The 15,214-nt window shown below is 39.6% G+C and overlaps 2 protein-coding genes across 5 annotated transcripts in view; one reads left to right on the top strand and one right to left on the bottom strand.

Annotated features, from left to right (window-relative positions):
• The window catches only part of LOC117210299 (titin), a 245,115-nt gene that overhangs the window by 15,533 nt on the left and 214,368 nt on the right, over positions 1-15,214 (bottom strand). For 3 of the 4 annotated variants that reach the window (XM_033453195.1, XM_033453192.1, XM_033453193.1), the window contains 2 exons: positions 7,234-7,259; positions 327-6,924 (listed from right to left, as the gene is read on the bottom strand). In XM_033453195.1, the coding sequence (XP_033309086.1) occupies positions 327-6,924; positions 7,234-7,259 (6,624 nt within the window). Of the gene's footprint in view, positions 1-326; positions 6,925-7,233; positions 7,260-7,609; positions 15,075-15,214 lie in introns of all 4 variants that reach the window. The other variant, XM_033453189.1, reaches the window with a different exon arrangement.
• Positions 1-15,214, top strand: part of LOC117210300 — a 66,225-nt gene that overhangs the window by 10,378 nt on the left and 40,633 nt on the right. The gene's annotated exons all lie outside the window — the stretch shown is intronic.

Genomic DNA, 15,214 nt, shown 5'->3' with positions numbered 1-15,214 from the left:
CGATATTATACAATCATACTCGTCTATCACGAATACATATGTCGCTAATAGGCCTAATGCCGCTAGAAATTCGTTATACAGCGTTCTACTGCGATTTTTTGTTGAAGTACGTTATAGGAAGTACCGATATGCTTTTCATTCGCAGTGGATTAAGAAGCGGAAGATTGTAGGCGAGGCTTCGTTTCGGAGGCAGAAGGATGTTAGGGACAAGCATACTCACTAATTGCACCTTATGGTCTGACGAAGCGCGTTAATATTAGCTGAAAGCACGTTACATCACATTAAACGTTATCTGCGAAAGCGGAAATCGAAAAATCCTCTCGAACCTTCGTCGAAGGTGGAAACTCGTCTCTTGCTCTTCAACTTCAGCGCCAACGTTTCGTCAGCTTCCTCCACAGAATATTTCCTCTCGCGTTTCAATTTTAAGCTCACGTCACCTTCCTCGATATCTTCCACCTTATATGGCCTTGGTTCCTTCTTCTTTCTCCTTCTCAGTGGCACTCTCATCTCATCAGTCTCTAATTCTTCTATACTATATTCATCTCTAGCCTCCTCGTCTGATTCTATGATCTCTTCTATAATTGGTCCAGAGTCGTCTTCGACTTCTTGCATAATTTTGATGGTTTCTTCCCCTGCTTCTTCAGAGTACGTCATCGGTCGTTTCTTAGGTTTCAGTTTAACCTTACCGGACATAGAAATGTCTTCTTCCTCGTAAGTGTTCAACGAGATCTTGAATTCTTGCTCTACATCTTCTTTGGTCTTCGTAGAACGTGGTCTGAACGTCACATTCTCTGCTTCTGTTACTTCTTTGATATCTGGCCTTGGTTTCTTCTTTGGACGTAACTTCCGAAGAGTAACATCTTCGTAGATTTCTTCGATAGGTTTTGGTGGTAGCTTTGGAGGTTTCCTTTTGACTGTGAATTCTTGGACCTCTTCTTCTTCTTCTTCTGGTTGTTCCACTTCTTCGATCTTTTTGATCGTTAATTCTTTAGCTACCTCTTCCGTAACTTTACGTACGGGTTTCTTCTTCTTTATTTGTACATCGGTCGATATTTCTTCTTCTTCTTTAGGTTCCTCAGGAGCTCGAGCTTTCTTTATGGTTACGGCAGTTTCTTCAACCTCTTCCGTGACTGGCGTTGGTTTCTTTTCTGGCTTCTTCTTCTTGATGGTAATCTCTTCAGGAGCCTCCTCCGCTTCGATAGGAACTAATTTTTTGATAGTTACCTCGGCAGCTTCTTCCCCAACGACTGGCTTTTTCTTCGGTTTCTTTTTCAATGATATTTCTACTTCTTCCGGTTTCTTTTCTTCCTCCACTGGTTTTGGTCTCGTGAGAGTCACTTTAGCCACCTCTTCTTCCTCCGTTAGCGGTTTTTCTTTTGGTTTCTTCTTCTTAAATGTTACTTCTTCTATAATTTCCTCTTCTTCCTTCTCTACAGGAACAGGTTTCTTAATAGTGACTTCATCGGCAGCTTCTTCGACTACGGGCTTCTTTTTCTTCGGTTTTTTCACTTCCACTTTCTCACTTACTTCCTCCGGTGCCTTTTCTTCTTCTTTCGGAACTGGTTTCAATGTAATTTCTTCAATCACTTCTTCTGAAACCGGTTTTTCCTTTGGTTTCTTCTTTTTCAATGTTACTTCTTCTATAATTTCTTCTTCTTTTTCTACTGGTACTGGTTTCTTGATAGTAACTTCATCGGCAGCTTCTTCCACCACTGGTTTCTTCTCTTTAGGTTTCTTCACCTCCACTTTCTCAGTTACTTCTTCCGGTGCCTTTTCTTTTTCTTTTGGAACTGGTTTCAGTGTAATTTCTTCAATCACTTCTTCTGGAACCGGTTTCTCCTTTGGTTTCTTCTTTTTCAGTGTTACTTCTTCTATAATTTCTGCTTCTTCTTTTTCTACTGGCACTGGTTTCTTGATAGTAACTTCATCGGCAGCTTCTTCCACCACTGGTTTCTTCTCTTTAGGTTTCTTCACCTCCACTTTCTCACTTACTTCCTCCGGTGCCTTTTCTTCTTCTTTCGGAACTGGTTTCAGTGTAATTTCTTCAATCACTTCTTCTGGAACCAGTTTCTCCTTTGGTTTCTTCTTTTTCAGTGTTACTTCTTCTATAATTTCTGCTTCTTCTTTTTCTACTGGCACTGGTTTCTTGATAGTAACTTCATCGGCAGCTTCTTCCACCACTGGTTTCTTCTCTTTAGGTTTCTTCACCTCCACTTTCTCACTTACTTCCTCCGGTGCCTTTTCTTCTTCTTTCGGAACTGGTTTCAGTGTAATTTCTTCAATCACTTCTTCTGGAACCAGTTTCTCCTTTGGTTTCTTCTTTTTCAGTGTTACTTCTTCTATAATTTCTGCTTCTTCTTTTTCTACTGGCACTGGTTTCTTGATAGTAACTTCATCGGCAGCTTCTTCCACCACTGGTTTCTTCTCTTTAGGTTTCTTCACCTCCACTTTCTCACTTACTTCCTCCGGTGCCTTTTCTTCTTCTTTCGGAACTGGTTTCAGTGTAATTTCTTCAATCACTTCTTCTGGAACCGGTTTCTCCTTTGGTTTCTTCTTCTTAAATGTTACTTCTTCTATAATTTCTTCTTCTTCCTTTTCTACTGGCACTGGTTTCTTGACAGTAACTTCATCGGCAGCTTCTTCAACCACTGGCTTCTTCTTCTTAGGTTTCTTCATCTCCACTTTCTCAGTTACTTCCTCTGGTGCCTTTTCTTCTTCTTTCGGAACCGGTTTCAGTGTAACTTCTTCGGTTACTTCTTCTGGAACCGGTTTTTCCTTTGGTTTCTTCTTCTTTAGCGTTACCTGTTCAGGAACGTCTTCTTCCTTCTTTTCTTCTACAACTGGTTTCTTAATAGTGACTTCGTCTGCAGCTTCTTCCTCCACAGGTTTCTTTCTTTTAGGTTTCTCTATTTCTTCAGTTACTTCTTCAGCAGCTTTTTCTTCTGGTTTTTTCAAAATGACTTCTTCAACTACTTCTGCAGGCGCCTCCTCCTTTGGCTTCTTCTTTATAACAACGTCTTCTTTAATTTCTTCTTCCACTTCCTCTTTCTTTTTTATTGTAACTTCAACAGCCTCTTCTTCTTTTACGGGCTTCTTCTTCTTTGGCTTCTTCACAATTGCTTCTTCAACCACTTCTTCAGGTTTCTCCGGTTTCTTCTTTAACGTCACTTCAGCCACTATTTCTTCTTCTTGTACTTCTTTCTCCTTCAAAACTGGCTTCTTGATGGTAAGTTCAGCAGGAGCTTCTTCAATAGGTTTCTCTGGTTCCTTTTTCAAAGTGATATCTTCTACTACTTCTGGAACTTCTTCCGGTTTCTTCTTTTCAGGCTCCTTCAGCGTTACCTCTTCTTCCTTAGGAACCTTCTCTTTGGGTTTCTTTGGTTTCACCTTACGCTTCACAGTGATTTCTTCAAGTTCTTCTTTGGGTGCTTTAGGAGCTTCCTCTTCTTCCTTCGCTGGGAACTCTTCCACACCTTCGTCCTCAGGTTTGTCTTTTTTCCAACCCTTTAACGTTATTTTCTCTGGTTCCTCTTCTGGCTTGTCTTTTTGAGGTATTCTGAACTTAACTTCAGGTTCTTTATCCGGCTCTTGTGGTTTCGGTTTTCCCTTTATCAACGGAATCTGTTCGATCTCTTGATCTGGCTTCTTCTTCTCTTCTGGTTCGTATGGTTTTGGAACTGGCTCTGGTGCTGGTTTTTCTGGTTCTTCGTATTTCTCTGGTTCATATTTCTCCAGTTCTGGTCTCTCGAAATCCAAAGGCTTTAACTCATCGTGTTCTAATTTCACCTTTGGTTTGTCTTTTTTCTCTGGTTTCACTTCCTCTTCAGGTACTGGTTTGGGTGGTTTCTTCAATGGTTCTTCGATTTCTTCTGGTTTCTTTTCGGGAACCTTCTTTAGTTTCACCTTTTCAGGTTCCACTTTTTCTTCTTCAGGTACCTTGCCTTTGCCAACGACCAACTTCTGTGGCTCTTCTAGTTTTTCTGCGGGCTTCTTCGGTGGACGTTCGTATATCGATTTATCCTCCACTTTCTCCAAAGGTACCTTCTTCAATTCTTCGAATTCTTGATCCAATTTTTCCAATTCTGCAATTTCTTTCTTAGGAAGTTTAACCTTCTTGACCTTTCGCTTCAGCACTTCCAGAGCTTCCTCGGTGTTTCTAGACAGAATACCAGATTGAACCGGATTCTCTTCTAGTTCTGTTACCTTTGGATATTGAATTTCAGGTGGATAGTCACCGACGAATGTAAGTCTGCTTCGTAACATGATCTTCGGGAATTTGGCTTCTTCAACTACTTTCTTCTTCGAAACTGCCACTTTTTTCAATTTGATCGCAGCGAACTGAACGGTTTCAACCGGTTCTGAGTATTTGAGCTTCGTGGGTTTGATCTCTTTTCTTTCGATTTTTTGAGGGACCAATTTTTGCAAAGATTCTGGTAAAGGTTTCTTCTCTTTCTTTTTCTTTGGTTCCCATTGAATCTTCTCAGGCATGGGTTCCAGTACAGGTCGTTCGTACTCCGGTTCGACCCATTCCTCGATTTCATCTTTCTTCACTATCTTCTTCCTTCTCTTCTTCACAACCTTTGCTTCCTTTGGTTTTTCAGGAACTTCTTCTGGTTTCTCTTCCGGTATTTCTTCCTCTTCCTCTTTCGAAGCTTTTTCTATAGGAACCTCTTCTATTACTACTTCTTCTTCCAGTTTCTCTTCGACTGGTACAGCCTTGCGTTCTTCAGGTTTCCTTGTTGGCGTTTCTTCAGCAACAGTTTCTGGGACAACTTCTGCGGTTTCAACGGCATCCTGTGGAATAATCTCCTTCTTGGCTTTGACCATCTTTGGCTTCTCTTCTGGTATTTCTTCTATCTTTTCCTCGTGTTGCTCTTCCTCTACAACGGTGGGTTTCTTTTCTGCGGTGATTTTCTTCTTCTTTGGTTTTTCTTTTGGTTTCTCTTCCTCCGTTTCCACCTCCTTTGCTCTTTCTTCTTCTGCTTTCACTTCCTCTGGTTTTTCTTCCTTTACTTCTTCCTTTACTTCCTGTTTCTCTTCAGGAATTTCCTTCACTTTCAGTTTCTCTTCAATCACTTCACCGTTCGTCACAACTTCCTCCTTTTTCTTCTTCTTAGGTACCTTCTTCACAGAAACCTCGGTAACCGTTGCCTCTTCTTCAATCTTTTCTTCCTTTTTAGGAACAGCCTTCTCTTCCCTTGGCTTCTCTTCTTTTATTTCTTCTGTAGTAATCTCAGTAACCACTTCAGTCGTTTGTAACTCTTCCTTCGGAAGGACAGTCTTCTTAGCCTTCCTTTTCTTTGGTTCATCCACTGTAATCTCTTCCACAACTTCCGCCACTTGTTCCTCTTCAGCTTCCTTCGGTGTTAATTTCTTCTTAGGAGCCTTCTTTATAGTAACCTTCTTTTCTTTTACTTCTGCTTTCTCTTCCTTCTCTTCGACTATTTTAGCCTTATCTTCTTCTGGTTTCTGCACTTGTAATTCTTCTTCCGCAGTTGTAGAAATAACTTCAGTGGTTATAATACCATCTTGAGGCGTAATTTCTTTCTTGGCTTTAACCTTCTTTGGCTTCTCAGTTACAAGTTCTTGTACTTCTTCCTCTGGCTGTTCTTCAGTTTCAGACACACTTTCTTTCGGTGCTTCCTTCACTTTAACCTCTTTTTTGATCACCTGTTCTTCTATCTCCTTAACCTCAGTAGCCTTCTTCTTCTTAGGTTTAACCTCTTCAGGAAGTTCCTCCGTGGTCACTTGAGAAATCACTTCAGTCACTTCAACACTTTCTTTCTCTATAACAGCTGGTTCCGCTTTTTCTTCTTTAGGTACCTCAGGTTTTATTTCTTCCACAGCTTCGTCCTTCTCTTCGGCTTCAAGAGCTGTAACTGGTTTCTTCTTCTTTTTTGGAACTTTCTTTACTTCTACCTTAGTAACTTCTGCCTTTTCTTCTTCCACTTCCGAGGGTTTGGCTTCTTCAGGTTTAGCCTTCTCCTCAAGTAACTCCTCGACAGAAGTTTCGGTAATAATTTCAGTGATTTCTAAACCTTCTTTTGGTAGAATCTTCTTTTTGGCTTTTTCTTTAACAGGTTTCTCAATCACGATCTCTTCGATTTGTTCCTCAGGAGCTTCTCCTTCTGTGATTGTAGCTTTTTTCTTCTTGATTATTTTCTTCGTTGGTGTTTCAATGATTTCTACGATTTCATTTTCCTCCATGACTTTTGCTTCCTCTATGGTCTTCTGTATAACTTGTTCCACTACTTTTTCCTTCTTATCTTTAGGTTTCTTTCGAATGATCTTCTTTGTTGGTGTCTCAATGGTTTCAATAATTTCTTCTTCTTCTTCTACTATCTCTTCAGGTTTCTTCGGTGCTTTCTTCAGATCAACCCTTGTTACTTTAACCGTTTCTGTTCCTTCTTCTACCTTAGGTTTCGCTTTTTCTTTCTGTGGCTTTTCGATAATAATTTCTTCAACGATCTCTTCAGGAACACCGTCATCTTTCACTATGGCTTTCTTCTTTTTTACTACTTTCTTAGTGGGTGTCTCAACGACTTCTACTATTTGTTCTTCTTCCATTTTGGTTATTTCTTCTAGTGGCTTCTGAATTATCTCTTCCACCACGATCTCTTCTTCTCCTTTCTTCATTGGACGAATCTTCTTTCGAATTATTTTCTGAGTGGGTGTTTCGATTGTTTCGAAGATCTCTTCTTCCTCTTTGATGATCACCTCCTTCTTCTTCTTTGGAGCTTTCCGTACATCGTGTTCAGTGATCGTCACTGTTTCTACTTCTTCTATGATTGGTCGGGCTTCTTCTTCTTGTGGTTGCTCTATTATTATCTCTTCCACGACTTCCTCTGTTACTTCATCTTTACCCGGCACTGGCTTCCTCTTCTTGATGATCTTTTTGATAGGTTTGACTTCCTCGATGATTTCCTGTTTTTTCATTAAAAAAAATAAGTAATTTGTACTTGTGTTATTAATTTTAGACATTTTAGTAGGTCATTTCATAAGTAATGTGCTTTTTTATTTTTGAATTATTGTATTTTTGATGCATGGAAAGAATTAATTTTTATTTTTAGTTTCGTTTTTTATTTCTTGTTACACTATAATCTCCCCTTAATAAATACTCTTCTAATAAATACTCGATTATTTTCATCTAATCTATACATATATTAAAAATTACATTATTTATGAGATGACCTACCCAAATAAAACAATCTTACGATCAGTCATAAATCCTACCTTTTCAACCACTTCTTCCGTAATATCTGTGAAAAGAACAAAATGTTTTAGATCTGCTTAACAAATATTCTCAACATTAAGCATTTCTTTATGGCAGAAACCACTTAACAAACCATTAACGAATAAACGAAGTATCGATATAGAAAGCATATATATATATATATACTAATATATATATACCAATAGCTCATCAACAGATACACTGATCAATGTTACATGTATAAAGTATAGAAATATAAGTATATTTGTCCACCATGTCTTTGTATCTTGTTCTGTTTACATCGTATAATATATTTATGCACTATTTGGTAAATGAATGAAACGTATATATATATAGTTGTATGAGATGATAGTAATACGTAAGAAATAGGCTTACCTTCTGTCACATTCTTGTCAGCTTTAGGTTTTATCGGTCTTTTGTGTTTTGGTTTTTCGTGTATTTCTGGTGTAGTGTCTTCGTGGATTTCTATTGTTGCTGTTAATGGTTCTTTACCTTCCTCTTCCACGGTCACCTCTTCAGTGACCTGTTCTTTACCTTCGTATTTCCTGGTGACACGCTTTTTGCGTACAGTTTTCTTTGTTCCTTCCTCGGTCACGATCTCGCTCGTTACGATCTCTTCTTTGATCTCTTCGACAGGCGCGGCTGGTACAATCGATTCTATCGGTAATACCATTGGTTTATCTTCGACAATTTCTTCGACAGTTACGACTGGCTCTTCGCCTTCTTCTTGTATCGTTGTCTCTTCAACAACTAGTGGTTTCTCGTCACCACGTTTGGTCGTGGTTTTCTTCTTTTTGATCTTTCGCGGTTTCTTTTCAGGTATTTCTTCTGTAATTACGGTTGTAACAACCTCGACAGTTTCGATAATGTCGTCGTCTTTGGGAACGAATTTCAGATAATCTTCGGGCTTCTTCTCTTCCTCTTTCTCTTCTTCCGGTTTTTTCCAAGGTTTCAGTTTGATTTTCTCTGGCTCCTCCTTTGGAGCTTCTCTTTCAGGAATTCTCCTCTTTATTTCTTCTTCTTCTTCCGGTTCTTCTGGTTTTGGAATACCAGGTACTATTGGAATAGCCTCGGTTTCCTGAGCTGGTGTTTTACGTTCTTTCTTTGGTTTTTTGCTTGGAACTTTCTTAGGAACTTTCTTTCCCGGCTCAGGATACTCTGGCACCTCTCTTTCTTCCAGTTCAACTTCCGGAGTTTCTATCTCATAAGGTTCAAATGGTTTTAACTCAGGATATTCCTTCTCTTCTTTTTCTTTCTTTGGTTTCTCTTTTTCTTCTTTTTTCTTTGGAACGGGAGCCTCTTCTTCTAAAACACTTGGAACCTTCTCTGGTATCTTCTTCAGTTTCACAGTCTCTGGTTTCTCCTCTTCTGCAATCCGCGGCTTTCCTTTGCCTATTTTCAATTTCTTCGGTTTTTCTTCTTCAGGTTTTTCTGGTTTAGGTTTACGTTCATATGGTGCCATTTCTTCTACCTTTTCTAATGGAACTTTCTTCAATTCTTCAAATTCTTGATCCACTTTCTCTAATTCTGTTATTTCTTTCTCTGGAAGTTTCACCTTCTTATGTCTTATCTTCTTTAATTTCAGTGCTTCTTCCATGGTATGAGATAGAATACCATTCTGTACGTAATTAGGTTCAAGTTCGGTTATAATTGGATATTTAATCGACGGTGGCCATTCGTGTTCTGTGATACGGCTGCGTAAAAGAATTTTAGGGAACTTTTCATCCTTGTCTTCTTTTTTCTTCGGTTTGACAGGAGCTTTCTTTAGTTTAATTTGCGCGAATAAAGGAGTAGCCGGTTCTTCGATCTTAGGTTTAATTGCTTTCTGTTCCTTGATACTGATCCTCATCAACTGAGGTTTCTCACCTTCAATCTTTTCAACAGGTTTTTTCTTTTTAACTTTCTTCTCTGGTTTTACTTCTGGTACAGGTTCTTCAAGTTTCTCTAGTGGTAATTCTTTCTTTAACTCCTCGAACTCCTGATCCAACTTCTCAAGCTTTGCTATTTCTTTTTCTATGCGCTTGATCCTCTTCTTCTTTGGTTTTGGTAACTTATCAGCTTCTTCAATGTTGCGAGATAAGATACCATTTTGGACCTCGTTTGGTTCGAGCTCGTCGATCTTCAAATGTTTTATCGCTGGAGGCCACTCAATAGGTGTAATTCGACTTCGAAGAAGAACGCGAGGAATTTTGTCTTTTTTCTCCACTGGGCGTTTCACAGTTGGAGTCTTGCGTAATTTAATTTGAGCGAACTGAGGTTTATCCACCGATACTTCTTGAACTTCGAGTTTTGTGGCTTCGAATTTGGTTATTTTCATACGTTGGAGCTTGACAGGTTTCTTCTTAGCTTTTTCTAGAGGAATTTCTGGAGCTTCAGGTGCTTCGATCTTCTCTTCTTCAGATATAAGAACTTTCTTAGGAACTTTCTTTTTAATGACCTTTTTCGATTTGCCTTCTTTCGTAACGATCTCAGTCACTTCTACTTCTTCGGGTGATTCCGCCTTTTCTGTAGGTTCTATACTTTCTGTAATAGGAAGTGCTTTTACAATTTCTTCGACAACTTCTTCAATAGGACTTTCAGTAACAGTTGTGACAGGTCGCTTTCCTTGTTCTTCTACGGTTACCATCTCAGTCACTTGTTGTTCTTTTCCCTTGCGTTTGATAACCTTCTTTTTGGTGACTTTCTTGGGTTTGCCTTCTTTTGTCACTTCTTGCGTAACTGTAACTTGTTCACGGACCTCTTCAACTTCTCCTGGTTTAGCATGTTTTGGGGCAGGAAGAGCTTTCAGTGTCTCTTCAACTATTTCTTCTGTAGGACCTTCAGTAACAGTTGTAGCTGGAAGCTTGCCTTGTTCTTCGACAGTGACAACTTCAGACACTTGTTGCTTTCTTCCTTTGCGTTTGATGATCTTCTTCTTCGTGACCTTCTTAGGTTTACCCTCCTTAGTAACTTCTTCAGTGACAGTCACTTGTTCGCGAACTTCTTCAACTTCAGTTGGTTTCACATATTCTGGAACAGGAAGTGGTTTTATTACATCATCAATCAGTTCTTCAACAGGTCCCTCGGTTACGGTTGTGACAGGAGCTTTTCCTTCTTCCTCGACTGTGACAACTTCTGTTACTTGCTGTTGTGGCCCTTTACGTCTGATAACCCTCTTTTTAACTGTTTTCTTTGGTTTACCTTCTTTTGTAATTTCTTGGGTCACAGTGACTTGTTCACGAAGCTCCTCGATTTCTGATGGTTTAGCATATTTGGGTGCTGGTAAAGTTTTCAATATTTCTTCGACTACTTCTTCTGTTGGACCTTCAGTGACAATTGTAACTGGAGCCTTGCCTTGTTCTTCGATAGTTACTACTTCAGTAACCTGTTGTTGCTTTCCTTTACGCTTGATCTGCTTTTTCTTGGTGACTTTCGTTGGTTTACCTTCCTTAGTTATCTCTTCAGTGATAGTTACTTGTTCACGAACTTCTTCTACTTCAGTAGGTTTCACACGTTTTGCAGCAGGTAATGGTTTTACCATTTCCTCTACTATTTCCTCGACGGCACCTTCAGTGACGGTTGTTGCAGGTCTCTTTCCTTGTTCTTCGATGGTAACAACTTCTGTCACCCGTTGTTCTTTGCCTTTACGCTTAATGACCTTCTTTTTGGTGATCTTTCTTGGTTTCCCTTCTTCAGTGACTTCTTGCGTGACAGTAACTTGTTCACGAATTTCTTCTTCCTCACCCGGTTTGGCATATTCTGGACCTGATAATGTTTTAATCGTTTCTTCAACAATTTCTTCTGTAGGACCTTCAATAACAGTTGTAACTGGAGCTTTTCCCTGTTCCTCAATTGTTACTACTTCAGATACCTGCTGTTCTCTTCCTTTGCGTGTGATTACTTTCTTTTTCTTAACCTTCTTGGGTTTTCCTTCCTTGGTTAATTCTTCAGTGATAGTTACCTGTTCATGGACTTTTTCTACTTCAGATGGTTTGACAAATTCTGGAGTTGGTAGTGGTTTCAGCATGTCTTCAACTACTTCTTCTACTGGACCTTCAGTGACAGTTGTGACAGGTCTCTTGCCTTGTTCCTCCACAGTAATAACTTCTGTAACTTGTTGTACTTTGCCTTTGCGCTTGATAACCTTTTTCTTGGTAGTTTTCTTTGGTTTACCTTCTTTGGTTACCTCTTGAGTAACTGTTACTTGTTCACGAACCTCTTCGACTTCATCTGGTTCGGCATATTCGGGAGCTGGTAATGCTTTTATGGATTCTTCTAGTATTTCTTCTGTAGGACCATCAGTGATAGTTGTAATTGGTGCCTTGCCTTGTTCTTCAACTGTGACAATGTCAGAGACTTGCTGTTCTCTTCCTTTGCGTTTAATAACTTTCTTCTTGGTAACTCTCCTAGGTTTACCTTCTTTAGTGACTTCTTCCGTAATAGTTACTTGTTCACGGATTTCTTCTTCTTCAAATGGTTTAATTTTTTCTGGAGTTGGCAATGGTTTTATTATTTCCTCGACCAATTCTTCAGTGGGCCCTTCAATTACAGTCGTAACAGGAGCCTTTCCTTGTTCTTCGACTGTTGTAACTTCTGTGACTTGTTGCTCTTTTCCTTTGCGTTTTACTACCTTCTTTTTAGTTACCTTTTTAGGTTTGCCTTCTTCCGTTACTTCTTCTGTAACGGTTACCTGTTCGCGTATTTCTTCTCCTTCTCCAAGTTTAGCGTACTCCGGTGCTGGAAGAGCTTTCAGTGTCTCTTCAACCACTTCTTCAACAGGTCCTTCAGAGACAGTTTTAACAGGTCTCTTACCCTGTTCTTCAACAGTGACAACCTCCGTTACCTGTTGTTCTTTGCCCTTACGTTTGATTATTTTCTTTTTGGTTGTCTTCTTTGGTTTACCCTCATTAGTCACTTCTTGAGTGACTGTGACTTCTTCTCGAATCTCTTCCACTTCAGATGGTTCGACGCGTTGAATTATGGGCAGAGGTTTTACAAATTCCTCCACTACTTCTTCTACAGGACCCTCGGTTACGGTTGTAACAGGTCGTTTACCTTTTACTTCAACTGTTACCACTTCAGTCACCTGTTGTTCTTTGCCTTTACGTTTAATAACCTTCTTTTTGGTAATCTTTTTAGGCTTGCCTTCTGTGCTTACTTCTTCTGTGACTGTTACTTGTTCACGTACCTCCTCAATTTCTCCCGATTTGGCGTGTTCAGGAGCAGGAAGTACTTTTAGTGTATCTTCTAGTACTTCCTCCAGTGGACCTTCAGTAATTGTAGTAACTGGTGCTTTTCCTTGCTCTTCGACAGTGACAAGTTCTGTGACTTGTTGTTCCTTCCCTTTGCGCTTGACAATCTTTTTCTTAGTTACCTTTTTAGGTTTGCCTTCCATTGTCATTTCTTCTGCCACAGTCACTTGTTCACGTATCTCTTCTACTTCAGATGGATGGATTTTCTCCGGTGCAGGCAGTGGTTTTATTATTTCTTCAATAAGTTCCTCTGTCAGACCGTCAGTAACTGTTCTTACTGGAGGCTTACCTTCTTCTTCAACAGTGACAACCTCCGTAACTTGTTGTTTTTTGCCTTTACGTTTGGTGATTTTCTTTTTGGTGACTTTCTTTGGCTTGCCTTCTTTAGTTATTTCTTCTGTGACAGTTATTTGTTCACGTACTTCTTCTACATCAGATGGTCTCACAAATTCTGCGGTTGGAAGTAGTTTTATCTGTTCTTCTACAATTTCTTCTGTTGGACCTTCAGTTACAGTCGTAACTGGTCTCTTTCCTTGTTCTTCAACGGTTATCATCTCAGTCACTTGTTGCTCTTTTCCTTTTCGTTTGATTATCTTCTTTTTGGTGGTCTTTTTAGGTTTGCCTTCTTTAGTTACTTCTTCAGTGACAGTGACTTGTTCACGTATCTCTTCCATCTCAGTTGGAGTGATATACTCTGGAAGAGCCAGCGGCTTTATAACTTCCTCTACAACTTCCTCCACAGGTCCTTCAGTCACCGTTGTAACGGGTCTTTTTCCTTGTTCTTCAACGGTTACCATCTCAGTCACTTGTTGTTCTTTTCCTTTTCGTTTGATTATCTTCTTTTTGGTAGTCTTTTTAGGTTTGCCTTCTTTAGTTACCTCTTTAGTGACAGTCACTTGTTCTCTGATCTCCTCAACTTCAGTTGGTTTTAATCCTTCTGGAACTGGCACTTCTTTTATTATTTCTTCTACAACTTCTTCTGTTGGACCTTCAGTTACAGTCGTAACTGGTCTCTTTCCTTGTTCTTCAACGGTTACCATCTCAGTTACTTGTTGTTCTTTTCCTTTTCGTTTGATTATCTTCTTTTTGGTGGTCTTTTTAGGTTTGCCTTCTTTAGTTACTTCTTCAGTGACAGTGACTTGTTCACGTATCTCTTCCACCTCAGTTGGTGTGATATACTCTGGAAGAGCCAGCGGCTTTATAACTTCCTCTACAACTTCCTCCACAGGTCCTTCAGTCACCGTTGTAACGGGTCTTTTTCCTTGTTCTTCAACGGTTACCATCTCAGTCACTTGTTGTTCTTTTCCTTTTCGTTTGATTATCTTCTTTTTGGTAGTCTTTTTAGGTTTGCCTTCTTTAGTTACCTCTTCAGTGACAGTCACTTGTTCTCTGATCTCCTCAACTTCAGTTGGTTTTAATCCTTCTGGAACTGGCACTTCTTTTATTATTTCTTCTACAACTTCTTCTGTTGGACCTTCAGTTACAGTCGTAACTGGTCTCTTTCCTTGTTCTTCAACGGTTACCATCTCAGTTACTTGTTGTTCTTTTCCTTTTCGTTTGATTATCTTCTTTTTGGTGGTCTTTTTAGGTTTGCCTTCTTTAGTTACTTCTTCAGTGACAGTGACTTGTTCACGTATCTCTTCCACCTCAGTTGGTGTGATATACTCTGGAAGAGCCAGCGGCTTTATAACTTCCTCTACAACTTCCTCCACAGGTCCTTCAGTCACCGTTGTAACGGGTCTTTTTCCTTGTTCTTCAACGGTTACCATCTCAGTCACTTGTTGTTCTTTTCCTTTTCGTTTGATTATCTTCTTTTTGGTAGTCTTTTTAGGTTTGCCTTCTTTAGTTACCTCTTCAGTGACAGTCACTTGTTCTCTGATCTCCTCAACTTCAGTTGGTTTTAATCCTTCTGGAACTGGCACTTCTTTTATTATTTCTTCTACAACTTCTTCTGTTGGACCTTCAGTTACAGTCGTAACTGGTCTCTTTCCTTGTTCTTCAACGGTTACCATCTCAGTTACTTGTTGTTCTTTTCCTTTTCGTTTGATTATCTTCTTTTTGGTGGTCTTTTTAGGTTTGCCTTCTTTAGTTACTTCTTCAGTGACAGTGACTTGTTCACGTATCTCTTCCACCTCAGTTGGTGTGATATACTCTGGAAGAGCCAGCGGCTTTATAACATCCTCTACAACTTCCTCCACAGGTCCTTCAGTCACCGTTGTAACGGGTCTTTTTCCTTGTTCTTCAACGGTTACCATCTCAGTCACTTGTTGTTCTTTTCCTTTTCGTTTGATTATCTTCTTTTTGGTAGTCTTTTTAGGTTTGCCTTCTTTAGTTACCTCTTCAGTGACAGTCACTTGTTCTCTGATCTCCTCAACTTCAGTTGGTTTTAATCCTTCTGGAACTGGCACTTCTTTTATTATTTCTTCTACAACTTCTTCTGTTGGACCTTCAGTTACAGTCGTAACTGGTCTCTTTCCTTGTTCTTCAACGGTTACCATCTCAGTTACTTGTTGTTCTTTTCCTTTCCGTTTGATTATCTTCTTTTTGGTGGTCTTTTTAGGTTTGCCTTCTTTAGTTACTTCTTCAGTGACAGTGACTTGTTCACGTATCTCTTCCACCTCAGTTGGTGTGATATACTCTGGAAGAGCCAGCGGCTTTATAACTTCCTCTACAACTTCCTCCACAGGTCCTTCAGTCACCGTTGTAACGGGTCTTTTTCCTTGTTCTTCAACGGTTACCATCTCAGTCA

Source organism: Bombus bifarius, unplaced genomic scaffold (assembly GCF_011952205.1).
Source record: "Bombus bifarius isolate JDL3187 unplaced genomic scaffold, Bbif_JDL3187 scf7180000008199, whole genome shotgun sequence".
Lineage (NCBI taxonomy): Eukaryota > Metazoa > Arthropoda > Insecta > Hymenoptera > Apidae > Bombus > Bombus bifarius.
This window is presented reverse-complemented; position numbering and strand designations above follow the sequence as displayed.